This window comes from Cygnus atratus, chromosome 20 (assembly GCF_013377495.2).
Source record: "Cygnus atratus isolate AKBS03 ecotype Queensland, Australia chromosome 20, CAtr_DNAZoo_HiC_assembly, whole genome shotgun sequence".
In the NCBI taxonomy this organism is placed as follows: Eukaryota; Metazoa; Chordata; class Aves; order Anseriformes; family Anatidae; genus Cygnus; species Cygnus atratus.
The window spans coordinates 6711526-6735232 of NC_066381.1; the positions used below are offsets into that span (position 1 = coordinate 6711526).

The 23707-nt window shown below is 62.8% G+C and overlaps 5 protein-coding genes across 9 annotated transcripts; 3 read left to right on the top strand and 2 right to left on the bottom strand.

Moving 5' to 3' along the window:
* The first annotated feature begins 31 nt into the window (after positions 1 to 31).
* On the top strand, positions 32 to 2571 carry TMEM199 (transmembrane protein 199). Its single transcript, XM_050714835.1, has 6 exons — positions 32 to 274; positions 363 to 437; positions 512 to 601; positions 1569 to 1611; positions 1938 to 2050; positions 2173 to 2571. Exons 1-6 carry the CDS (start codon positions 104 to 106, stop codon positions 2266 to 2268), a joined length of 588 nt encoding a protein of 195 aa, XP_050570792.1. The 5' UTR covers positions 32 to 103; the 3' UTR covers positions 2269 to 2571.
* Positions 2572 to 3701: 1130 nt separating this feature from the next.
* On the bottom strand, positions 3702 to 4295 carry SEBOX (SEBOX homeobox). The gene is made up of 2 exons (XM_035561209.1): positions 4017 to 4295; positions 3702 to 3923 (listed from the first exon to the last, which is right to left on the bottom strand). The coding sequence occupies exons 1-2, from the start codon at positions 4293 to 4295 to the stop codon at positions 3702 to 3704; spliced, it is 501 nt and encodes a 166-aa protein (XP_035417102.1).
* A 484-nt stretch (positions 4296 to 4779) lies between these two features.
* On the top strand, positions 4780 to 8926 carry KIF12 (kinesin family member 12). Its single transcript, XM_050714818.1, is given in 18 exon segments — positions 4780 to 4979; positions 5294 to 5359; positions 5501 to 5579; positions 5668 to 5789; positions 5947 to 6022; positions 6132 to 6320; positions 6322 to 6475; positions 6584 to 6675; positions 6858 to 6993; positions 7075 to 7193; positions 7335 to 7439; positions 7517 to 7729; positions 7731 to 7795; positions 8066 to 8183; positions 8264 to 8329; positions 8402 to 8505; positions 8603 to 8751; positions 8862 to 8926. Coding segments are annotated over 18 exon segments (2118 nt in total).
* Positions 8927 to 9104: 178 nt separating this feature from the next.
* VTN (vitronectin) lies at positions 9105 to 14209 on the bottom strand. Of its 3 annotated transcripts, none has more exons than XM_035560962.2 (10): positions 14117 to 14209; positions 13238 to 13333; positions 11898 to 12047; positions 11524 to 11643; positions 10920 to 11252; positions 10707 to 10846; positions 10429 to 10585; positions 10197 to 10346; positions 9449 to 9721; positions 9105 to 9292 (listed from the first exon to the last, which is right to left on the bottom strand). In XM_035560962.2, exons 3-10 carry the CDS (start codon positions 11956 to 11958, stop codon positions 9174 to 9176), a joined length of 1353 nt encoding a protein of 450 aa, XP_035416855.1. In that variant the 5' UTR covers positions 11959 to 12047; positions 13238 to 13333; positions 14117 to 14209; the 3' UTR covers positions 9105 to 9173. The 3 variants fall into 3 exon arrangements, with proteins under 3 accessions (XP_035416855.1, XP_035416854.1, XP_050570790.1); XM_035560961.2 differs by lacking the exon at positions 14117 to 14209 and adding an exon at positions 13580 to 13607; XM_050714833.1 differs by lacking the exon at positions 14117 to 14209 and having other exon boundaries at positions 11898 to 12056; positions 13237 to 13554.
* On the top strand, positions 14106 to 23598 carry SARM1 (sterile alpha and TIR motif containing 1). Of its 3 annotated transcripts, XM_050714832.1 has the most exons (10): positions 14106 to 14560; positions 16452 to 17070; positions 17230 to 17442; positions 17763 to 17854; positions 18335 to 18570; positions 18677 to 18770; positions 19166 to 19355; positions 19435 to 19556; positions 20047 to 20216; positions 21202 to 22662. In XM_050714832.1, exons 1-9 carry the CDS (start codon positions 14106 to 14108, stop codon positions 20174 to 20176), a joined length of 2151 nt encoding a protein of 716 aa, XP_050570789.1. In that variant the 3' UTR covers positions 20177 to 20216; positions 21202 to 22662. The 3 variants fall into 3 exon arrangements, with proteins under 3 accessions (XP_050570789.1, XP_035416852.1, XP_035416851.1); XM_035560959.2 differs by having other exon boundaries at positions 20047 to 22676; XM_035560958.1 differs by having other exon boundaries at positions 14123 to 14560; positions 17763 to 18028; positions 20047 to 23598.
* The last annotated feature ends 109 nt before the right edge of the window (positions 23599 to 23707 follow it).

Sequence of the window (23707 nt, forward strand, 5' to 3'; positions counted from 1 at the left end):
CCCCCCCGCCGCTCCCCCCCTCCCTTCCCGCCGAGGGGGCGCTCTAGCCCGCTCCTCTCTATGGCGCCCCGCGTCGCCTAGGCGAGGGAGGCCGCGGCCCAAAATGGCGGCCGCCGTCAGGGCCGGGCGGCGCCTGAGGGGAGCGGTGGAGGGAGAGGAGCTGGCCGGGCTCCCCGCCGCGCTGCGGGACGAGCTGCGGGACGCCGTGGGGTCTGAGGGTGCCCTGGTGCCCTTTAGCTTGCTGAGGAGGCTGCACGGCGGGCTGCGGGAGGCAGGTGGGCTGTGCCGGGCCTGCTCGGCCGGGCCGCGCCGCCGTTAATGTCCGTTAATCTCCGTTAACCGCCCCCTTGTCCCGCCCGCAGGGGTCGCCGCTGTTCCTCTACCAGCTCCTGGAAGGCAGCGAGATCGCCGTGCCCGAGGTGCCGGTGCAGCCGCGGGTAGGTGAGGGCCGGGGGCGGGCTGGGGGCCCCCTCGTCCCGCGGCCCTGACGGGAGCTCCGCTCTGCCCCCAGAACCCCGAGCTGGTGGCGCGGCTGGAGCGGATCAAGGCCAGGCTGGCCAACGAGGAGTACCGGCGGATGACCCGCAACGTCACCGGCCAGGTGAGGGGCCTAGACAAGGATGGCTCCCCCACCATGCACCCCGAGAGGTCCCACCCCTCCTGTATTGCCTTCGATGCTCCTGAGGCAAAACCGAGGGGCCAGGAGAATGAAAATCCATCTGTCTTAAAGGCAAAAAAACCACCCTGCCCTGTCACACCCGTGTTACCCACCAGTTCGTCTTCAAGCTGGTACTGGCGTGAAGAACAGGAGAAGTTTCTTAGCTTTCTAAACCTATGACGCTCTCACGTGTGTCTGTGCATTGCCGACTGCCCCATCGTGATTCATCCTCAAAAGCATGGCCAAAAACAACCCAACAGCCAAATAAATTTTCTTATAGAATGAATGCAGTGCAGAGGGGAGGGGGACAGGGACCTAAGGAGCGCACGCTGTGAATACCTGGGGACAATAGACGCGGTGCTGAGGCCAGACAGGCAGGACAGGGATATGGGGAGAGTGGAATAGAAGGCACTGACTTTTTGGAGCAGCTCATCTTGCCAAAAGATGTCAGGTTTTCATCTGGGAAACTAAGCATTTTAGGTAAGTATTTTACTGTGAGCATTTGTGCTGCCATTTTCTGAGCTGTTCTATATTTACTATAGTTTTAGACTGAGGTCATTCGTGTCAAGGTAAAAACTGGGTTGAGTGAGATCTTTGTGAACAGTGACTGTTTTGACAAGCCCGTGCTTGTCAGATGACAAGGTGAAATCCTCTAGGGTCTCTTAAAGGCAGACCTGCAGGCTCCACATAAGAGATCTCCAAGAAATGCTCTGATTAAAAATTACCCCTTCGTGTTGTCACTGAATCAGACCACAAGCATAAATCCAGAAATCTCTGTGGAGGGCCCCGCGGGAGCTTCCCAAACTTCTGACTGGATCCTAGGGACAGGAGAGGGTATTGGTATTGCTTTTATTCTGCAGTTAACGTTAAAATACAACAGAACACAAGTTGTTTTAATCCCTTCTTTTAGGACATGAACCGAGGTGGGACCCTAGCTGACTTTGGGAGGCAAGGTGAGTGGCTGACACCTGGCAGCGCGTACCGAGAGGCAGAGAAGTCAGTCAGGAACCGTCGCGTCGCTAGCAGTTGGCCTCAGGCAGCCGTTCCCTATCAGAGCAACGGCATCTCGCCAGGAGTTAACGCACAGAAGCGTTCCTCAAGTAAAAGAGCAGCCCATCTTGCAAGTACTTCTGGGGTCACAACGCGTGTGAATTCTCGAGCCTTCCTGTAGCCCAGCGGAGGCAGTCGCAGGCAGATTCACTCAGCAGTTTTACACCTTGCCCCCCGCCCTGTTCTCCCAGCCTTACCTAAACGCAATCCTTTTTTCCCTTCTCTCCAGTTCGCTCCGTTAAAGCCGTGGTCATCACCGTCTTCAACTTCATCGTCACCGTGGTGGCCGCGTTTGCCTGCACGTACCTGGGCAGCCAGTACGTCTTCGCGGAGACCGCGGCGGTGAGTGAGCCTGCTCGTGGAGCGCTCTGCACCGCCGGGCCGGAGCAGCAGACGCTCCCCGGCACCAAGCAGCAGCTTCACCATTCACACGTGGTCACTTTTCTCTCTTTTTGCATCCTCAGCGCGTCCTCTCAGCGGTAATTGTGGCCTCGGTGGTTGGCTTGGCGGAGTTGTATGTTATGGTGCGGACCCTCGAAGGGGACCTTGGGAAGCTGTAGCCACGCGCATCCCCCCTGAGCTGTGGTGCTCGTGCTGTGCTGGAGGCTTTGGCCCACCCCGGGAGGCATTTGTTTGGGGCAGGCTTATCTCTGCGTTGGCATCTGGTGGACCTCGCTTCCCGCTCCTTAACGTTCCCGAAACGAATCGTGGATTAAAAATCCTACGGCTGCAGAGCAGAAGAGGGAACGGCTGCGAACTTTTACCACCCCAACACGGAGAGGAGCGTGAGCTGGTGCTGTTCCAGCTCTGTGAAGCCGCTGTGCTTTCGTTCTGGAAATAAACAACGTTGTGTTTTCAACCTCCTTCCTGCCGTGCGGCTCGCTGACTTGGCATGTCAAAGCCATCGCAGCCAGCCGCCAACTTTCCCTCTCTCTCCGCACCCCGCATCGTGCTCCATCTCCTGCAGGAAGCAGCGCCCTCGCTTTGCCCATCCTCCCTGCTCCCGCCCGGTCCCCCACGTGCTTTAAGGAGCGCGTTACTCACTCGTTACTCGCTCGTGACCAGCGTGGCAGTACCTGGCCCTGCCCACGTTTGGCGATGGGAGCTTTCCCCCCTCCTCGCAGAGCTGTTCAGGACGACAGCACCTGGTGTGGCGGCGTTGGGGTTGACACCCAGCTTGGCCTTGTCCCAAAAAGCTCAGCAAACAGGCGTCCCCTCCATGTAGCTCGTACCGAGTCCTCACACGGGGAGAGGGTCACACCGGGGGGCTGCCACATCTCCTGACCCGCAGTCCTGCGGCTGGGGGTGCCAAAAGGAGCCTGGAGCCCCCGCGGGGGGGGGGGGGGGAAGTACAGGGGGACGCAGAGCAGCACCGTGCCCCGTGGGGGGGCACCGCGGGCAGACAGGGCAGCGAGGGGTCTTTGCTCTGTGCCTGACCCACCAAAAGACGCCCAGCTTGTGTGGACGGGGAGGGAAAACAGCCCCGTGAGGAGCCCGGGGGCTTCTCCGGTGCCGCTGAGCGCGGAGCGGAGCCCACCGGGTGCCCCCAGGGCCCTGCAGCGAGGAGGGGGCACGGCCGGACCCAGACGCAGACACCTGGCGGGCAGGCACCAAGCCAGGGCAGGACACGGTGATTAATGCTCTGATGGCAGCTAAGCCCCTCTGCGACCACGCTTTAATATCCGATACGGGGAGATCTGCCGGCACCTGCGAACGTGCCTGCGGATTAGGGGCGGCCGCGCCACAATCATCCGCGGATACTGCCTGAGATTAAGGTATTTCTCCAAAAGATTAGGCGGTATTAGGCGGGGGGGGGGGGGGGGGAGGGCGGGGAGCTGATCGGGAGCTGGCCCCGCCACGGCCTCACCGGCATTTAGGATATTGGACGGCATCGCAGGGACCGTGGGGCCCGGCGGTAATTCCGCACCCTAATGAAATCAGGGCGATAAACCCCGGTGCCGGGGGGGGGGGGGGGGGGGGGGCCTCGCCGTGGCTACGGCTCGCCCAGGTTGGCGATGGCCGCGCTGTAGATGAGGTCGGAGATGGAGCCCAGCGAGGTGGGGAGGCCCCGAGCGGGGCTGTGGGGTGCTGGCGGGACGGGGACGGGGACGGTGCCGTCGGGGGGCACCACGGGCAGCCCCCGCTCCCCGGGTGGCGGCGACGGCTCCGGTTTGGCGCTGCGGATCCTGCGGGCACGGCGGTTCTGGAACCAGACCTGGGGGAGGCAATGAGACACCGGGTGGGATGGAAGGAGGTTGGGGACACCCTGCCGGGGGGGGTGGGGGGGGGTTCCCCCGGCCCCGCTCACCTGGATCTTGGCCTCGGGCAGCTGCGTGAGCTCGGCCAGGCGCTCCCGGGTGGCGATGTCCGGGTAGGGCACGGCGGCGAAGGCCCGCTCCAGCTCCGACAGCTGCCCCCGGCTGAACGTGGTTCGCCGCCGCTTCCGTGGCCCCCCCGGGGGTCCCGGGGACCGGTTCTCCCCCCCCGCCGCCGCCGCCGCCCCCCGCCCGCCGCCCGGTCCGCCCGCCCCGTCGGGGAAGCGGAGCAGCGGCTGGGGGGCGCGGGAGGTGCCCGGGGCCGCACTCATCCTGCCCGGCTCCCCCGGCCCCGCCGCCGACCCGCTTTTTATCCCCTCCCGGGGGGGCTGGGACCGCCCCAGGCGGGCGGTGCTCACCGCCCCCCCCCCCCAGCTCCCCTCCCCGGTTCTCTCCCGGTGCCTCCCGGGGATGCTTCCCCGGTGGGTGCCCCCCCGACGGCAGCACCCCGCGGGGCTCGGGGACGGTGCCCCCAGCACCTCCGGCCCCAGGAACCCCGCCAGCTCCCAGCACTGCCCCCCCCCCCCCCCCCCGACGGCTCCCCCCAAGAGGGGGCACCCAGAGGAACCCAGACCAAGGAGGGGGGCTCAGGGGTCCGGTGCCAGCACGTCGGGGAGCCCAGCTGATACCGACCCCCCCCCGCGCCCTGTCCCCAGGACAAGATGACTCCGTGCAGCACCCACCCCCTGCCCCCAGCCTCTTTCCCCCCCCCCACCCCGTGTCACCACGGCTCTCCCGCGGGGCTGGCACGGGTCAATGTTTAACCGAGCGGTGGTACCAGTTGTGCGGGGCGGCCCGGGGCCGGCTGGCGGTGGCTCCCAGCGGGGCCAAGCGGGTGCCGCCGCCACCACCCCAAGCGAGGGGTGCGGGGGGCGAATGGAGGCGGAGGGCGAGCGGGGCTGGGAGCCCCGACAGGGCACGAGGCCCAGAACGCTCCCACGGGGCCTGCAGCGACCGTAAGTCCACGGGAGATGGGGGGGGACTGAGGCCACCCCGTGCCACAGTGACCAGGGCCTGAGCAGCCAACGTGGCCGCCTGGGTGGCTGGGGGGGGGGGGGGGGGTGGGGGGGGGCTGGCACCCCAGAAACGCTGGGGTGGAGGGGACAGGGGTGTCCCTGTGCGGGGATGTGGGGGATGCTGCACTCCGTCCCCTGCCAGGCGCTGGGGCACAGCGGGGACAGGAGGAAAGGGTGAGCACAGCACGGGTGTGGGTCCCTCTCCTCGGGGTGCCCCGCACGTGGGGACACCCACCGCCCCCTGTTCCCCCAAGGAGCCCCGGAGCGGAGCAGGAGGGACCCGTGGTGGGGAAAGAAACGCGCCTGAGGGTGGTGCTGAGGTAAGGAGGACACGGTGGGCTTGGGGACACGGCAGGGATCAGACGCAGCACCAGCCTCGCCTGGTCCAGGGGCGCAGCGGGGCTCCCCGGGGTCTCCACGCGGTGACACCTCTGTGTCCCCCCCTCACCCCCCCTGGTTAGGGTCCGGCCGCTGACCTGCACGGAGACACGCCGAGGTGACCGGCGGGTGGTGCACAGCCTGGGCGACGGCACCGTCCACGTAAGTGCCACCTCCCCAAGGGGGCCAGGGGCCGTGGTGTCCCGTGGTCCCCCCCCTCCCCGCCCCGAACCACCGCCACCATCCCCAGGTGAGCGCGGCCAGGCACGACGCCACCTTCGGGTTCAGCGCCGTCTTCGACGCGGGCGCCTCGCAGGAGGCCGTCTTCGAGGGCAGCGGGATGAGGCAGCTGGTGGAGCTGGCGATAGACGGGTGAGCCCCCCCGTGAGCCCCCCCCATCCCCACGTCCCCACCACGCGGGAGCCGTGCAGGCCTCACCGGGAGGTCTGCATTGCCGGGACGGGGCCGGGAGGTGGCATCTCTACACCGCAGCCTGGGGCCATGCCTGAGGCTCGGCCTCCTTCCCCAGCTTCTCCTGCACCGTCTTCGCCTTCGGACAGACGGGCTCGGGGAAGACCTACACCCTGATGGGGCCTCTGGGGCAGGTACAGCACCAGCCCCGATGGCAGGATGGGCTCCTCACGCCCCGTGGTGGGAGCGGGCGGGAGGTGAGGATGCGACATGACCGCTCGGCCTCCACAGAGCGAGGCCCAGCCGGCGGCCCCGGCTGTGCTGGGGCTGATGCAGAGATCCTTCGCCTGCCTCCTGGAGCACAGCCGGAGCCACAGCCCCAGCCTGGCGCTCAGTGCCTCCTACCTGGAGGTCTACAACGAGCAGGTAGGTGCCTGCACGGCCGCCCAGCCCGGCCCCGCTGCCACCCCGTGCCCTGGCCCCGCTGCCTCCCCTCCGCCGTCCCCCCCAGGTCAGGGACCTGCTGAGCCCCGGGCCGCCGTGCACCCTGCCCCTGCGCTGGAGCAAAACCCGTGGCTTCTACGTGGAGAACCAGCTCAGCGTGGACTTCGAGAGCCTGGAGGCCATCGTCGACCTGCTCCTGCAAGGTGCCGGGGCTGGGGCCACGTGGGGCACATTCGGGAGGTGCTGGACCCAGCGGTGGGGGTGCCGGGCACGGGGCGGCGTGCCCCCCCTGCAGCTCTCCATCCCGGCAGGTTCCCGGAGGCGCCGGACCTCTGCGCACGCCCTCAACAGGCACTCGAGCCGCAGCCACGCTCTCCTGACCATCCACATCCGCAGCCGAGCCGTGAGCACACATCCTGCTCCGGGCACACGGGGGAGGGCTGGGGGGGCCCTGGCTCTGCGGCTGTGTCCTGCTCCCCGAGGATGTTTTGGTGGGGCTGGACACTGCAGTGGGCAACGGGGAAGGGGCAGGAGGGACACAGGACCAGAGCATGACCCCACAGTGTGTGTCGCCCCCACCTCCAGCCCAGCACCAGCCCCAGCAAGCAGGGCACGCTGTGCTTCGTGGACCTGGCCGGCAGCGAGCGGGTGAAGGACACCGGCTCCACCGGGGAGCTCTGCGTGGAGGCCAACAACATCAACCGCAGCCTGCTGGCGCTGGGTAAGAGCTGGGGACCCCCTGCAGCGGCTGCCGGACCCCGTCACAGCCCTGACACATGCTTTGTGGCTCGTCCTCCCTCAGGACACTGCATCTCCCTGCTGGCCAAGCCCCAAGGGAAGCGGACACACATTCCCTACAGGGACAGCAAGCTCACCCGGCTGCTGGCCCGCTCCCTGAGCGGCTGGGGCGTCACGCTGATGGTACGTGCATGGAGGAGGCTGGGCAGGGGGGTTCGGGGTGCACAGAGCCACGGGGTCTTGCCCCACGGAGGGGAAGGCTGGATGGGGATGGGGATGACCCTGGCTGGAGGCTCACCTGCGGCTCCTCCTCGTCGGCGGCAGGTCGCTTGCATCTCCCCGTCCTCGCGCTGCCTCTCGGAGACGCTGAGCACGCTGCACTACGCCAGCCGAGCCTGCAGGGTCACCACCAGACCCGTGGCCAACAGGGTACGGCTGTAGGCAGGGGCAGGATGCTCAGCCCCGCTGCCGGGACCCCCCTCCGAGCCACCCCGTCGTGCTCCCAGGTCCCCCGGGAGAAGCTGCTGCAAACCTTGGAGGAAGAGATCCGGGCCCTGCAGCTGGAGAACCTCTCCCTGCGCCAGCAGCTCTGCCTGCCCACGGTGCCGACGAGGAGTGGGGAGGTGCTGGGGACCCCCCCGAGGCCGGGGGCACAGCCAGGCTGGGCGGGCAGGTACGGCCACATGGGGCCACCCGAAGGGCAGCTCCTGTCGGAGGGAAGCCCCAGCCTGGCCCAGCCTCTACGGCCTCCTGCGGGACTTCGTGGTGGAGAACGAGCAGCTCAGGTATGGGGGGGGGGGTCCCGCTGGCACATGCAGGACCCACAAACAGGGGCTCCAGGAGCCGGAGGAGCAGCCAGAGCCCCCCCGGCCGGGCAGCACTCAGTGCCTGCCTCTCCCAGGGATGTGGATGTTTGCTTCAGGGAGGCTCTGGAGGCAGGGCTCGGAGGCTCGCTGGAGGCTGCCCATGCCCTGCCCTGCTCCCTCACTGCTCCCCAGGCAGCCCCACAAGTCCCCAGACCCTGGCGGTGACATCCCAGCCGTCCCATCCTGCAGAGGGCCCCGCAGCTCCTGCGGCAGCCAGGTCCCTCTCCGGAGCACCCACGTCCTGCTCGGCCACCCCACGCAGCTCCGGCAGCCCCACGCGACACCCGCCTCCGGGCACCAGCTGCCGGTGAGCGCGGGGACCACGGGCATCCCCGTGTGGGCTGCAAGGAGGCTGCACAAACACCCTCTGCCCTCTCCCTCTTACAGAAACTGCCTCCTGCCTCCGGCTGCCCCCAGTGCTGCCCCAGTTTGCCTGATGCCATCGTGCCCCAGGTATGGTTTGTGTCCTTTCCGAGGGGGCAGGCAGGGCGCAGCAGCACCCTGACAGCTCCGCTCGGTCCCCAGGTGCTGCCGGGACTCCCCATGCCACAGCCGGTCCCCCTCGGCATCCCGCTGCCCGGCCAGGAGGACGCGGCTCTGCCCGGCTCCCGGCCACACCAGGGAAAGCGGTGAGAGATGGGGATGGGGCCGACCCGAGGGCATAATCTCGGGAAATCCCCGGGGATGTGGGGAGGCGGTAAGTCAGGGTTTTGCTCATGGCAGGAGCCAGGGAAGGAGCAGGAGCTCGTCTCGGCGGCACCCGGTGCCACGGGACAGCCGGGAGCCACCGGGCCCCGAGCGCTGGCCCAGCCCCGAGAGAAGGGTCGTGCCTTCGGCCCCACCGTGGCCAGGCCCAGGCCTGCTGGAGCCTGGAGGTGAGCGGGGTGGGATGGGAAGAACCTCAGGGTTCGGCACCTGCCCCATGGGGCTGCGGGCCTGATCCTGGGGTGCTGGAGACCTGACCCTGCCGGCTCCCGGCTGCCAGCCGCTGGAGCTGTCCCTCTGCCACAGTGGGAAGAGGCCCCGGGCTGGCTGGCGGAGCAGATCTGAGCTGCCAGAGCCGCACTGGAGCCGGGACCAGCAGAGGGGACCCTGCACCCTGTAACCAGCCCCAGCCTGGCTACAGTTGGGGGCACAACCACAGCCCCCCGGGGCACAACAGAGCATAAGGACCGCACGGCCCACGGGTGGCCAATTTCGCCCTGACGGACAGACAGACAGACAGACCGACCCTCCAGCCTGCACGGCGCTCGTGGTTTATTTTGGTCTAGCTACGGGCCGTGGTGCTGGGCCCGCTTCAGGTGCTCTCCTCCCCGGGCTGCGGGCAGTCCAGCCAGTACTGGGCAATGGAGCGTGGGTAGCGGGGCTGCACCAGATCCACGCGCTTGGTGCGCAGGTTGACGCGGTAGTATTTGTCTGAGGGGGGGACAGAGGGGGCTGTCAGCATGGTTTTGGGGCCGCTGCCAGCCCTCGCCGCCAGCCCCACGGCATCCCAGGGCTCAGGGATGGCGCAGAGCCAGAGGAGCCCCCCCAGCCCCAGGGGGTCCCCGTCCCGCAGCTCCCCAGACTCACCCCCGACGAAGAAGTAGACACTCTGGAGGGTCTCGCACTGGGATCCCGACAGCCAGTCGCTTTCGGCGTCTGTGGAGTCGGAGTCGTTCTGCAGCCAGCTCCAGAACCCCAAATTCAGCGACCGTTGGTTCTTGTACCTCTTGCGCTGGCGGCGGGACTTCCTCCGGCGGGGCTGCTGTGATGCCACGTAGATCCTGCCGGCCATGGCAGCGTCCAGCCGGCTGGGGACCCCCCGCCAGTCTCTGCTGATGTACCGCGGGCTGCTCGCCCCGACTGGCAGAGAGGCAGAGGGAGAGTTAGGGGGGAGAAGAGATGTGCAGGAGCCAGCGTCTGCCCCACAGACAGCCCCCAGCACCTGTCCCATGGCATAAGGGTGCTCCGAAGGGTCCCCACCCGGATGGGATGTGTGATGGGGACATGGGGAGGCAGAGCCTGGATCCGACCCTCGCCAACCCCAAGGCTGGGAACAGCCCCGCTGGTGCTGAGCACCCTCTCCTCTTCTCCTCCTCTCATTTCTCCTGCCTTGTGTTGGGGTTTCCTACAACATCTTTAGCTCCCGTGGGAATAAACAGCCCCCGAGAGTAACACTGCTTTGTGAGGTGACTGTGACGGGCTCAGCAGCGTGGGACATGAGGGTGGCAGGGGTTGGATGTGCGCTGAGCACAGGGGGTCGGGGCAAGGGGGGGTCCCACACACAGCCTGGCACCGCAGCCCCAGGCACCACGCCGCATCCTGGCCCTGCACGTACTCTTCCTGCTGCCGAAGAGGATCTGGAAGATGTCCTCCCAGCTGTCGCGGTTCATGAAGGCGTAGTGGTTGAACACGGTGGAGGGCGAGGACTTCTCGCACTCGGCCTGCGTGGGCTGGTGGGCGAAGTCATAGGACCAGTAGTACTTGTCTGCGGGAAGGACGCGGGGCTGTCAGCGCGGTGCTTGGGCACTCACAGCCCCTGTGGGCATCGGGGTGGTTTCGTGCCTTACCCTTGAAGAAATAGACTCGCTCATTGCCGTGGAAGCTGTGCGCCGGGAGGGCGAAGGCAGCGTCGATGTTGTTGGGGATGCCTTCGAAGCCGTCGGAGATGTTGCGCGGGTACCCGGGGTCCAGGGCCCCATCGTCGAAGCGCCAGTACTGGCTGCCCTGGGGGTGCAACGGGGACGGGGGGGGTGGGGGGGGATGGGGGTCAGCAAACCGGTGTGGAGTCCCCAGGCACGGGTGCTCTGGGGACAGCCACGGTGATTTGGGGACATCTGGCACCCACCTTGAAGAGGTACGTCTTGCCCTGGCAGTTGATGCGTGTGAAGGCCGCGTCGATGGGGCCCTCGATGCCCCAGACGTCGCTGATGAGCTTGGGGTAGCCAGGCCGCACACTGCTCTCATCCAGCTCGTAGAAATACTTCCCTGCAGAGAGAGGGGATGTGGGAGGTAGGATTCCAGCTTGGCGGTACGTGCCAGGGAAAGGGCCCCAGGGTACCTCGGAAAGCGTAAAGGGATCCGTTCTTCAGGTCGGTGAAGGCGTTGAAAGGTTTCCTGCTGCACAGCTCCTCGGTTTCATCCTCGGGGCCCTGATCCGTGATCCCGTCGGAGGGGTTAGTGGTGGGCAGCTCCTGCACGGGCTCCTCCGTCTCCAGCAGCGGATCCTCGGTGCCGAACTCGTCCTCCGACACCGTGGGCAGGAACGTGGGGGGTTCCGTGGGAGCTCTTGTGGGCGCCGCTGCCCCGGTGGGCGGCACCGTGCCGGTGTCGATAGGGAGGTTGTAGTCGAGGTAGTCGTCCTCTGGCAAGGCGAAGACATCTCCCCGGGTCACTGCGGGAGGGGACAGGTCAGTCCCAGGGAGCCCTGGGTGTCCCCACGCAGGGTTTGGGTGCTCTCAGACCCGCGGGGCCACACGCTATAGGCAGCACTGAGCTGGATGCCGAAAACACCCGGCACAGCAGCACCCCAGCGCTAAATCCCAGCCCTGCCATCACCCTGCAGACACGGGTGTGTGCAGAGCAGGGCCAGAGCTGGTGGCCTGGGACGCTTCCAGGAACCCCGAGGCCGGTGGCAGGAGCATGGGGGGTGGCGGGGCCGGTACCTTTGGCTTTGCAGACGGTGGAGTAGTCACTGCAGCAGCTCTGGTAGTACACGCAGAGGGTGTCGCACTGGCACTTCTGCATCGCGTTGAAGCCCTCATCGCAGCGACCCTCACAGGACTCTGCAAGGGATACCGGGCATGGAAGGAGCACCACGGGGTGAAGGCAAACGTGGTCACATCCAGAGTGAGGGGACCCAACATGGACACCCACCCCCGGGGGCTACGGGGGCACCACTCCCCACTCCCCCCCCAATGCAGCCACGGTCCCCGATTTGTGCAGGACCACACTGGGGGGATTCACCCAGGGCTCCCCCACCGTCACCCCGTCCCCACGCCAGCTGCACCCGCGGGCAGCGAGCGGGGCTGGGGCTCACCTTCAGCAGCACGGGCCGGGGCGAGCAGGGCCAGCGCCAGGACAGGCAGCAGCAGCCTCATGGTGGGCAGCCGGGAGCGCAGCCCTCCTGCGACTGAGCGGGCTGGAGAGTGGCCACCGCCGGGGCCCCAGCATCCGCTGTTTGCCCAGCCTGCCCCGGCCGGGTAAAACAAACAGGGCAAGGTCAACACAGAGGGAGAAGGGGCAGAGGCGCTCGCTGCCCCTGCCCGCTCACCCCCGCAGCCCGAGCAGCCCTTGGAGGGCAAAGGGAAAAGCTCTGGGTTACGCTCTCCTAGAACAGCGCTGTTCTGGGGAGGGTTTGGGGATTTCTGACTTTCTCAATGGCAGCCAGGCTGGAAGCAGAAGTGGGAAGCCCCAAGGGAGGCAGGCACGGGATGGGGGCCGCTGCCACCGCTGCACCCACGGAGCAAGGGCCGGGGGTGAGTGGCCGTGTGGCAGAGGGGAAGCGCCATGCGTTTTCACTGCAGTAGGCAAACAAAAGGCTGTGTATTTTGCTCCCATCATTCCCTTTCCGACAAATCTTTTCAGTTACTAATTAATGTCGACTCAGCTCTTTCGACAGCTCCTGATAACTCCGGGATGGTTATTTAATCAGGGCAAGGAGCAAACGCGCACGAGGCAACGGCAACACCACCTCTGGCAGGTCTCGCTGCATGGCACTTCTGGGCCAGGAGCTCCGCTGGGGTCTGCCCAGCCCGGAGTGGCAGCGTTGCCATGACGGGCTTCAAAAAGTGATGGGTTTTGGGGAGAGAAGACACCGAGCAGGCTGGCGGTGCCACTGCCCGCTTCTCCACGGGCTTTGCCTCTGCCAAGGGCAGTTCCCGGCACTGGCTGCTCCCACCCTTGCTGGGAAGAATCCAGCTTGGTGTTGAGAAACGCGCTTCCACCCGCAGGGAGAGCCTTGGAGAGCCACCAGCAGCGGGCTGGTGGGGCAGGGCTTCTCCTGCAGCCCCCCTGACCCCTCCTGCCCCTCGGTCTCAGCTGTGTCACCCCTGGGTACAAGCCCTGCGAGGCTTTTGGGGTGGCTGGGATGAGAAGGGCTGGGCTTGGAGCTGCTCCTGCTGATCAGCTCATCCCAAGCTCACCGGCTGCCCTCCGGCCGCTCCCGGACCCCGCCAATCTCCCGGCACATCTCTGCTGCTTGAAATCCCTCCCCAAAAGCAAAAGGAAGTGAAACAAAGCTCTCGGGGCTTGTCAGGGGGAGCCGAAGGGAACGGTTTCATTTTTGCCCCCTCTGAGGCAGCGAACACTCCTGCCGTGCCGCACCACCACCCGTATCGCTGCCCGGGACTGATAACAGCTTATCAGGAAATCTCTTACTGTTCTGTGCCGAGGGTCTGCGGCAGTCCTGCGCTGCTCGGGTCGCCTTGTTTACTGTCTGCTGCCGTGAGCTAAGGTCCCTTCCTGCGTCTGTCCCTGTGTATTGGATTCAGAGAGGATTAAAAGCAGCTCCGTGGCATTAAAACCTCAACTTGAATTTAAGTCCCAGTCTGAGCTGGCAGCAGGCTGCTTTTGAAGCCAAGGATTTAAGCTGCTCCTCCCAGCACTGGCGAGCAGCATCCCAAGCATTTCTGCCCTGAGCACGTCCGGCCTGGAAAAAGAAAATAAAAGGGGCCCAGGCTGCCTCTGCTCTTTCTTTTATCATGCAAATCCCAAGCCCACCCAGAAGAGCTGCTCTGAATTTCCGCCACGGACAGGGGAGCTGCTCAGCCCACCACAATGACAGAAAATACATCCAATCCACAGAGCCAAGAGGGCCACAGCCACGCCGTGACCACGGCCACTGCTGTGCCATCGCCCTGCACCCCCTTCCCCGGCTCTGGGTGCAGAGGGTCCCAAGGAGGTCGGCCACAAAGGCAACGGGGGGGGTCTCTGGGGTTGGTGGGGGGACAGCAGGGGCTGCAAGAGGAGGGCTGGGGGTCCGGCAGAGCATCTGCAGCGAGGAGGGGGCTGCTGCGGAGGAGCCCCTCCTCGGAGAGGCGGCGCCTGGCGCGGGTGACATCAGCTGCTGGGGAGCTGGGATGCTGAGCCTGGCCCTGGCGAGGCGGCTGTGCCATCGCTTCCAGCCCCACCCCACACAGCTCAGGGGTCCCCCCCCCACCCCCCAAAAAAAAAAAAAAAAAAGAGCCCGCTGTCCCTGCCTGGGCGGGCCCGGCGGGTGCTGAGGATGCTGCGCTAGGGGCTGCGGATGGTGCTCACCCTGCTCGTCTCCGTCTACAAACTGTGCCGCTTCTTCGCCATGTCGGGCGCGGAGAGGCTGGCGGTGCCCGAGTGCGTGAGCCAGGCAGGGTGCTGGGCCGGTGCTGGCAGCTCCGGGGAGCGCCGTGAGGTTTCTCCCGGGGTGAACACGGACGTACGGGCGGCCCTGGACCGCATCCTGCCCGCCCTGCAGCACTCCATCGCCTGCGCCAAGCAGGCGGCCGGCCCCGCCGAGCTGAGGAAGGCCATCGGCGAGGTTTTCCAGCTGGTGGAGGAGGCCTGGGGGATGCCCACGCTGGGGAGGGACGTGGCCAAAGTGCTGTGCGACGTGATCCGCCTGGAGGGAGGCCTGGACCTGCTGCTCAACCTGCTCTACACGGCGGAACTGGAGACCAAGTGCCAGGCGGGGAAGCTCCTGGAGCAGATCCTGGTGGCAGAAAACAGGTGAGTCTGCAAAAAGCCTTCCCTGCCTCACGTCACGCAGCAGGGATTTCTTCCACCTGTGTCCCCCATATTTCCCTGCTCCTGGCACTCCCAGCTCACCAAGCCCCTCTGCTCCGTGCCGCAGCCCCCCACTTGCACGCGGGGTCCCTGGGCAATGCCCTGACCCGCAGCTGGAGGAGCAGAAGCAGCCCCAGCACAGGGGATGCTGGCGAGGAGCGGGGCATCCTCACCAGCCACCCCCAGCCCACGGCCACCCAGGTGTCCCCAAAAAGCCCTCTGAGGGTGAACTGGGACAGGTTGGCTGGCCCAGAGCATCTGACCCGGAGGGTGAGAGGCACGGCTACCCCTTAGCCATCACCACAGCGGGAGGAGGAGGAGGATGGAGCTGGTGCCCAGAAATTTCCTGCTGCTGACGGGGTGGAGTGGAGGCCGTAAGGAGGGGGCCGGTTGGTGGTCCTGGGAGCCCCCAGCCTGCGGCTCCTAGATCGGAAGCTGGAGATGCACACGCTGCGCCCCGGGACAGGTGAGGGCAAGCAGCTGGCTCTGCCAGAGCATTGGCACGGATGGAAGTGTGCGTGTGCGCACATGTGTGCACGAGGCATGTACAAGCATGCACACGTGGCACCCGGCATGCCTGAGCACACGACCACCACCTGAACAGCCTGGGGGTTTCCCTCCATCCCCGTGGTCGCTGCTCATCCCTTTGCCCAAAACCCCAAATTAGCAGACAGCTCCTGAGGCTCCAGTTTTGGGGCTGGGCAGCCAGTTTTGGCGCAGCGCGCCCGAGCCCAGCCTGCCCCAAACCAGCACATTGGGAGCACGCTGAGGAAGCCTGGCCAGAGCTTATGGTGCTGCCCCAGCCTCAGGCACAACGCACCGCGCTGTCGGGTTGTGGACTCGCAGCCTGGCCCCTGGTGAGTGCCGTGGCAGGAAAAAGGAACAGCGGCTAAATCGGGCAACTCCATTAGAGTGGAATTAATCCCAGGAAACCGCTGGCACGGTCTGAGCGCAGCACTTATCTTCCTGGCAGGAGACAGCACTGCCGGAGCCGCCATCTCTGCCCCACGATCAGTTTGTAGCCCCCAGCCCCTCACCGCTGACCTGGGAGGGCCGTGGCTGCCACCCGCCCCCTGGCCAGGCTGGGAGCCAGCCGCAGGGTGCAGGATTTTTTTTCCAGAGCTCTCCACAACGTTTGCTGCCAAATCTGCCCCAAGGTCAGCCCCAGCCACGCGGGCTGCAGGCTTCCCAGAACCGCCCGTCCTGCCTGCCAGCATGGGGAGGCTGCGGTGCCCTCGGCCCCAGCATTGCTGAGGGGCAAACACGTCGCTGCCATCAAGGGTTTGGGTTCTGTGGGAACAGCACGGGGCAGCCGTGCTTGCAAATGGAGCAGAGCCACTAAAATCGTTCATGTCTAAGGCCAGGAGAGCGCTGCTCCTCACGCAGGGCAGCCAAGTGCCTGCTGTTTCCCCCTTCTTCAGCCCACAGCCTTTGGGCACAGTCCCATCCAGGTGCCTTGTCCAGGTCCCCATCCAGAACAACACAGGGCTGTGCGTGGCTGCATCCCAGCAGGTCACAGAGCAGCCAGAGGACAGCGCTGGCTGGGGGCAAACGGGTTTTCAGCCCTGAGCACGAAGCAGCTCACACGCACCCAGGAGAGCTGGCTGAACAGATCTGCCTGGCCTTAGCCTACCCTGCACTGCTGGTTCCTACATGTGTCTTACCCGGAGCTGGAGAGACGGGCACGGTGGTCACCTCCTCCAAGGCCTGTCACATCTTGCTGTGCCACAGCCCGGTGGCACATCTGGCAGCTGTGACCCACGGGGAGACATCCGGCTGTCGTGGGGCACACGCCACCAAGGCCCTCACCCGCCTGCACCTCTCCTTCCTGCAGGGATCGGATCGCTCGGATCGGTCTGGGGGTGATCCTGAATTTAGCCAAGGAGCGGGACATCCCCCCACTGGCGCAGAGCGTCTCCGGGATCCTGGAGCACATGTTCAAGCACACCGAGGAGACCTGCTCCCAGCTCATCTCCGACGGGGGCCTGGATGCCATCCTCTACTGGTGCCGCTGGACGGACCCCGTCGTGCTGCGGCACTGCGCCATGGCCTTGGCCAACTGCGCCATGCACGGCGGGCAGGCCAACCAGCGCCTGATGATCGAGAAGAGGACGGCCGAGTGGCTTTTCCCGTTGGTGTTCTCACGGGACGACGAACTGATCCGCCTGCACGCCTGCCTGGCCATCACGGTGCTGGCCACCAACAAGGAGATCGAGAAGGAGGTGGAGCGCTCGGGGACGCTGGCGCTCGTGGAGCCCTTCATCGCCTCGCTGGACCCGGAGCGCTTCGCGTGCCGCATGCTGGGCAGCAGCGACAACAGCCAGGGCAGGACGGCCGAGGACCTGCAGCGCCTGGTCCCCTTGCTGGACAGCTCGAGGCTGGAGGCACAGTGCATCGCTGCCTTCTACCTCTGCGCCGAGGCTGCCATCAAAACCAGGCAGAAGCAAACGAAGGTAAAATGGGAGGTTGGCCCCGGGGAAAGAGGTGCCAAAAGGAAAAGGTGCTGCCGCTGCATCTCGGTGTGTTTTGTGCCCCTCTGAACTCACCCAGCACCCCAGTCCCAGCACGGGGCTGGGAAAGCAAAGTGACACCCCTTCCCTTCGTGTCCCCAGATTTTCAGCGAGATCGGGGCCACGCAGAGCCTGAAGCGGGTGGTGTGCTACTCCACCAGCAGCACCACCTCCTCCCTGGCCAAAAAGGTGCTGCGCATGATAGGGGAGGAGGTTCCTCGGCGCATCCTGCCCACGGTGCCCAACTGGAAGCCCTGCGAGGTGCAGACGTGGCTGCAGCAGATCGGATTCAACAAATACTGCCAGAGCTTCCTGGTAGGGCTGTGCGCTGGGACAGGGGCACCTGCGTGGGTCCTTCTGCCCCATCCTGCAGCAGAGGTGCAAAAATCTCACCCAAGAGTTTTCCCATGCCCAGCTGCCCCCCTCACACATCAGCACTGGGTGGCCCTGCCATCCTCTCCCACGTCCCTCTGCATGCACCAAGCAAGGGCTTCTGTCCCAGGGAGAAACTTTAGCCCAAATATTTGGGGACAGAGCTCTTGTGGGTGCCAGGCCTCCACCAGTCCCGCGGGCCTGAGCGTAGTGCCAGCCAGACCCCACAGGTCTGGGTCTCCAGCCTGGATTTCTCTCGGCAGGACCACCAGGTGGACGGGGACATTCTCCTCAGGCTGACGGAGGAGGAGCTGCAGGAGGACCTGGGGATGGCCTCCAGCATCACCCGTAAGAGGTACGAGTGCTACCAGGGCACGCTGGCCTCACACAGAGTCATCACCATGCTGGCAGAGCCAAGGAGAAGGCGTGTGCCTCTTGCAAGGACAAGAAGAGGGATTCCCCGAATGGGAAACCCGGACTGCCAGGGCTTTTCCGGAGCAGTATGTGACCCAGAGGATGCGACGTGCAGGTGTGGGGTGGGGAGAGGCCAGCTGTGGCATAGAAACTGAGGTGGGAGGCTGCAGGTTACCCAGAAGGGGGTGAACTTACCGAGCCCCTTGTCCCTTAGCTGAGCTCCTCGTGCCTCTGCGCCCTGAGGACCGGCACAACCACAGCCACGCAGACGTTTGTCCCCATTTTGTTCATTCTGCACCACGGCACGTTGGTGCAAACCCCCCTGTTGCAGCTAAAGACGTGCTGCCAAACATCTCTAGGTCCTGCCTGGTCCAGCAGGGGAAGGGGGCCTTCCCCACACTTTCACTTTTTCCTCTGCCAGGTTTTTCCGGGAGCTGACGGAGCTGAAAACCTTCGCCAACTACTCCACCTGCGACCGCAGCAACCTGGCCGACTGGCTGGGCGGCATCGACCCCAAGTTCCGGCAGTACACCTACAACCTGCTGACCTGCGGCATCAACCGCAGCTTCCTGCACCGCGTGACAGAGCAGCAGCTGCAGGACGACTGCCACATCGCCACCGGCTTCCACCGCGTCCGCATCCTCTCCGCTGCAAGGGGTGCGGGTGCCGCCACCGCCGGCTGCGCGGGGATGAGCGTTGGGGTTTGTTTGGGACGAGTGCTCAGGCACTTTTTAATTTTTGGTTGCTGTTTGTTCTGTCTTAGAAATGCTTCACTCCCCTATAACGCTGCAAACTGCGTCGGATGGGACCGATGTGTTTATCAGCTACCGGAGGAGCACCGGCTCGCAGCTGGCCAGGTGGGTGCTGCGGGCAGCGTCACGGTGCTGGGGTAAGGGCACGGAGCCATGAAGGGGGGGGGGGGGAGCTGCCAAAACCTGCTGTGCAGATGGGGACAACAAGCACCAAAAGCTGCACGGTGATCCAGCAAATTCCCAGTCCCATCACTGCCACCCTCCTCTGACACTGACTCACCCTCTTCTTGCACTATGCTGGTGGAGCCGCAGGAGGCGGCAGCAGGGTGCTGGTGTCTTGCTCCTTGTCTTGTGCATGAGCCCAGCCGCCTGTAAGCAGGCTGGGCTGGCAGCTGGCATCTCAAGGACGATGCCCTCTGCTGCTCCTCGGTCTCACAACGTCTTGGCCGACGTGGTGGGACAGCACACGAAGCCCAGGCACCGTCTCCTCTCGCCACCAGCCTGCTGAAGGTCCACCTGCAGCTGCACGGCTTCAGCGTCTTCATCGACGTGGAGAAGCTGGAGGCAGGGAAGTTCGAGGACAAGCTGATCCAGAGCGTCCTGAGCGCCCGCAACTTTGTGCTGGTCCTCTCGCCCAACGCGCTGGATAAGTGTATGGCAGACCCCGAGTGCAAAGACTGGGTGCACAAGGTAGGAGATGCCAATGGGTGGGAGCCCGGTGGTGATGGGCTGGCGCAGGCCATAACCCGAGCACTTGGTGTTCCTGCAGGAGATTGTGACGGCCCTGAACTCTGGAAAGAACATTGTACCCGTTACAGACCATTTTGAGTGGCCTGACCCAGAAACCCTTCCCAAGGACATGAGGGCTGTCCTGAAATTTAATGGCATCAAGTGAGTAGGGAGGAACTGGCACCGCGGGGCTGGTTCCTTGACACGAGCAGAGAAGGGCTTGCATAAGCAGTAGCAAAGAGCACAAGGAAACTGGGGAGAAAGAGATGAGGGAGGTAGAAGAGGCCAAAGGGAAGCTGAGTCACTTCAGATACTCTGGAGCGCCAGGGAGCAAAGGTCCCCCCCACGGTTCTGCTCTGGATCGCAGAGCTGCCACCCCACTGCCGATGGGAGGACGCCCATCCTTGGTCCCCCGGTCCCCGAGGCAGGAGCATCCCGAGCTGCCCGCAGCCCTCCTGCCCTGCATTCCCCAAGGGGAAGGGGTTTTGCTGTAGCATCCAGTGTTTCTGCATTTCCCGAGGGGAAAAGGGGTGCTCCCGGAGAGCTGGGGTGGAGGAAGGGGGACTCTGCCTCCCGGCTCACATGCGCTGAGCTGGCTCGTGGCATCTCGCACAACAAAAAAAGTTAACTTCAGTTTTCCTCTCAAATGCAGATGGTCCCACGAGTACCAGGAGGCCACAATCGACAAAATCATCCGCTTTCTCCAGGGCCGGTCCTCCCGGGACTCTTCGGCGGGGTCGGAGAATGGCCTGGACTGTTTGCCCTCTCTCGGGCAGACCTAGGAGCAGCACGGCTGCCTCAGCCCCTCCGGAGACTTTCCAGGTGACCCCTTTTCACATGGGGCCAAGTTTCTCCCTCTAGATTTTCCCCCATCCTAGTACCACCCCTACCCTCTCTCCCTCAGGACCTGCCCCACCTCTTGGCTTGAGACCAGGCCGTGACTCAGGCAGCCATGGGGCGTTAGCCCCCCTCCACCCTCCAAATGCAAGCCCTTGGGGCTGAAAGGCCAGCGCTCCCTCGTAGGGTGCCCGGTGAGCCTCCAGGGCAGCCCCTGGGACAGACAAGCCATCTTTCAAGCCATCCCTTGGGGCAGCAGGACTTGCAGGCTGAGCCGCCCACAGCACAGCGGGTGCAGGAGGGACCAGGACAGTCCAGCCCCCTGCAGAAGGCTGCAGCTCCCCCCAGAGATGCACCCAAAGAGGAGGCACCTCCCAAGGAGCAAAAGCTGTAGGATTTTCAAGGGGTTTGTTGCAGGAGGACATGGGAGAGAGCACTTGGGAGGAAACGGTCTGTAAGCATCTCATGGCCTCTGCTGGGTGCTGCAGGAACATCGTTGTGCTTAGGTGTGGGTGGGAAAGAGCAAATAAAAGCTAAGCCCTAACAAAATCCCCGTGTTTGGGAAAGATAACACACACAGGCCTTCTAAACTGCTCGGCAGAAGCTTTCTCTTCCCCAGCAATATCCCTTTATTACCCGAGCTTGCTCCCTCCTCGAGGCCTTTCTCCTCCTAATGCTGCAAAACCACTTTGTGCTCTTAGCTCTGGTGACAGAAGTTTGGCTTTAGATCACAGGAAGTTTCCAAAGGGTCTTTACAAAAAGTGCTTTTAAAACACCACCTTTCCCTCCATCCGGTGTCTCAGCTTTACACACGATCAGGTGCCTTTATTTATCCGTAAGGCACAGGAGGCTGGATTGCGACTCTGCAAAACGTATATCCACGCAGATACGGAAGATGCTAACTGCTGTACTGTACTTGTGGAGATGTTTTACACTGGCTGCATTGTATTCTGTTGTCGGTGCTCCACAGCAGATCTCCTACGGTCTGTTCCTTTGAGCAGGGGCTGGCACATCCCTTTGCTGACAAGCACTTACCCCGACAGCCCTGGCTAAGCTCCTCCGGCTCAGGGACGTCCCCACGCTGCTGGATGCAATACCAAATAGCACTTGTTTCCTTCTACTAGCCTCTTCCCAACACCCACCAGATCTTTTTGTAGCTACTCACCACGAAATAGCAGGTAAGAGCCGACGTTGACGCAAAGGGCAGGTGGAGGCTGCTAGGTGTGAGCACAGGCTGAGAGCAACCCGACACGCCTCTGAATTCTGCCCTCCTGGCCTTGTCCTGCTTCTCACACCTGCTCGGAGGGTGATCAGGCTTTCGACAACATGGCATTTTGCAATTAGGACCAGACACTGCAACTCCCACCCGAGTTCTTCTTTTTTGGTGCAGAGCAAAGTTAATAACGCGAAAGACTTCCTCATTCAGGACACACTCAAGAGCAAGTGCAAGCCATGCCCAGGGATCACCAGCCTGCCCAGCACTCCGGGGATCAGGCTGATGCAATAGAAGAAAATTCCTCAGCCTGTCCCTGCTCAGGTTAACCCACCCTTTCCAGGAGACAATGAGGAGGCACAGCTACATTCCAGCCCACAAGCACTCACCTTGGCTCTCCGTGAAGCCTCGCTACCTGCCTTAGCTGGCATGAACATTAACACATTTCCTTTTGGCTTGCATTTATGAGCATATCATAAGAAGAAAAGTAAGTTAAATTCTGGTGCTTAATCAGAGCTTTATGGATAGCTCTTATCAGCTCACAGATAATGGCATCTTTGCTCTCCAATGAAAGGTTAATAGCTAGGTCTGCCCAGCATTCACCAGAAATAGCATCACCTAATCTTCAGATTAAGTACGAGGAAGGCAGCAGATGAGCCCAAAGGTGAATCTGCCAAAGGATAAAAGCAACTTGTGAGCCGCTTCAGGGAAAAATCCTGAGTAATTTATTGAAGGTCAAGGTCTCTGTGGCCATTAAAGGAGTACCACACAAACAGTCTAGAGGATTTTTCTCTCTACAATAATACATGGTAAGATTCTCATGTCTTGTGTCCCAGGAGCTCTCTAGCATTTAACCTCCTCACCCTCCACTCAACAGACAAGATTTAGTTGTCCTCTACAGCTTCAGTGTCCTACCTGCAATGAGATCACACCCCATGCCCTAGCTGCCCAGACTGTAACTCATCCTGTTTCCCTGTTACGCGATTATCTTCACCCTGATGAACTCACCGCTCTTGACAAAACATCCCATGCCCATCCACTTCCAGACAAAGCAGACATCCCCAAAGAGATTATAGAATATCTGAGTTGGAAGGGACCCACTAGGATCATTGAGTCCAACTCCTAAAATAAATGCTTCTGTTCTCACCCTTCCTTATCCCTTTGCCATGCCATGTCAGAAAGTATTTAAAGCTGTTCTATTGGACATTATTAATAAATTTGGTTTATACTCTAAATCCCAACCTCTTTTATGTTTGTGTCACATGCTTCTTTCCCCGCAGCCTTCTCACATTTGCTCTCTTCCTGTCACGCTCTCTCATATGCTGACAGGGCCGGGCTTGCTGGCAGCAGAATTCACATTTTCCAGGCACCATTCTCTGCGGGGTTCACACTTCAGGTTCATCTTGCATGGGCTGATGTAGCTCACTGCAACCCCAGGGACTCTCTACCTGCTGCCCACGCTCACAATGCATGGATCATGCACTTGCTTGTAGTTCTTGGAGGAGAGCCTAGAAAAACTTCAATTTTTCTAATAGGGCTTAACAGTTCCTATTGAATTTTGCCTTTGCAAGCACCCTGACACAAACAGCAAAGCAGAGCCAGTACACAAGTTTCACTTCACTGCGCAACATTTAGCAGCTGCTACCATTGGAGTCTGTGGAATCTGTTGGTGGAGAAGAAACTTGCCTCACAACTGACTCAGCTACAAACATCTAATGCAACACTCACAGCATGCCCTGATCCTGGGGGAGGATAATTCTGGGCTTAGCCCATGAATCAGACAAGTAACTCCTGCCTACATCCACCGGCACAGCTACACAGACCAAGTGGCATAACAAATAAGGTCTCAGTCTTCCTACTTCTCCACCTCCTGCTTCCTTACTCCCGAGTTCTGCTCTTATCACAAACTCCTAACGAACAGGGAATGACGTTGTATAAGCATTTCACATTTACTGCATATTTAAGGACAGGTTACATGCTATGCACTGCTGCAAGCTTTACTCTGGTGTTCAGGAAAAGCAAGTTATGGTTGCTCGCAAGTCCCAAAACTGCATTCTTCCTGATCCAGCTCCCTCACATGCTCATTCTTCACACAGCAGACAACTTCCTGCTGTGGCTTCTTTACTACAAATTCCTCAGTAAAAGGAGAAGTATGAAAATAATGGAGAGAAGCACAGAGCAAGGCAAGGGCAAATCTCATTAACAGCTGCACAAGAAAAGCTATCCTTTTAGGAGCCACAGAAGAGAATGGAGGTTTTATTCA

Coding starts and splice junctions, on each gene's coding strand:
- TMEM199 (XM_050714835.1), top strand. CDS start 104: ATGGCGGCCGCCGTCAGGGCCGGGCGGCGCCTGAGGGGAGCGGTGGAG. Junction 438..511: donor AGGTGCCGGTGCAGCCGCGG/GTAGGTGAGGGC, acceptor CTCTGCCCCCAG/AACCCCGAGCTGGTGGCGCG. Junction 602..1,568: donor CCCGCAACGTCACCGGCCAG/GTGAGGGGCCTA, acceptor CCCTTCTTTTAG/GACATGAACCGAGGTGGGAC.
- SEBOX (XM_035561209.1), bottom strand. CDS start 4,295: ATGAGTGCGGCCCCGGGCACCTCCCGCGCCCCCCAGCCGCTGCTCCGC. Junction 3,924..4,016: donor TGCCCGAGGCCAAGATCCAG/GTGAGCGGGGCC, acceptor TGCCTCCCCCAG/GTCTGGTTCCAGAACCGCCG.
- VTN (XM_035560962.2), bottom strand. CDS start 11,958: ATGAGGCTGCTGCTGCCTGTCCTGGCGCTGGCCCTGCTCGCCCCGGCC. Junction 10,347..10,428: donor GCGAGTCTATTTCTTCAAGG/GTAAGGCACGAA, acceptor TCCTTCCCGCAG/ACAAGTACTACTGGTCCTAT. Junction 9,722..10,196: donor CCTCTTCGGCAGCAGGAAGA/GTACGTGCAGGG, acceptor CCTCTCTGCCAG/TCGGGGCGAGCAGCCCGCGG.
- SARM1 (XM_035560958.1), top strand. CDS start 14,157: ATGTCGGGCGCGGAGAGGCTGGCGGTGCCCGAGTGCGTGAGCCAGGCA. Junction 17,443..17,762: donor AATACTGCCAGAGCTTCCTG/GTAGGGCTGTGC, acceptor TTCTCTCGGCAG/GACCACCAGGTGGACGGGGA. Junction 18,571..18,676: donor CATCCTCTCCGCTGCAAGGG/GTGCGGGTGCCG, acceptor GTTCTGTCTTAG/AAATGCTTCACTCCCCTATA.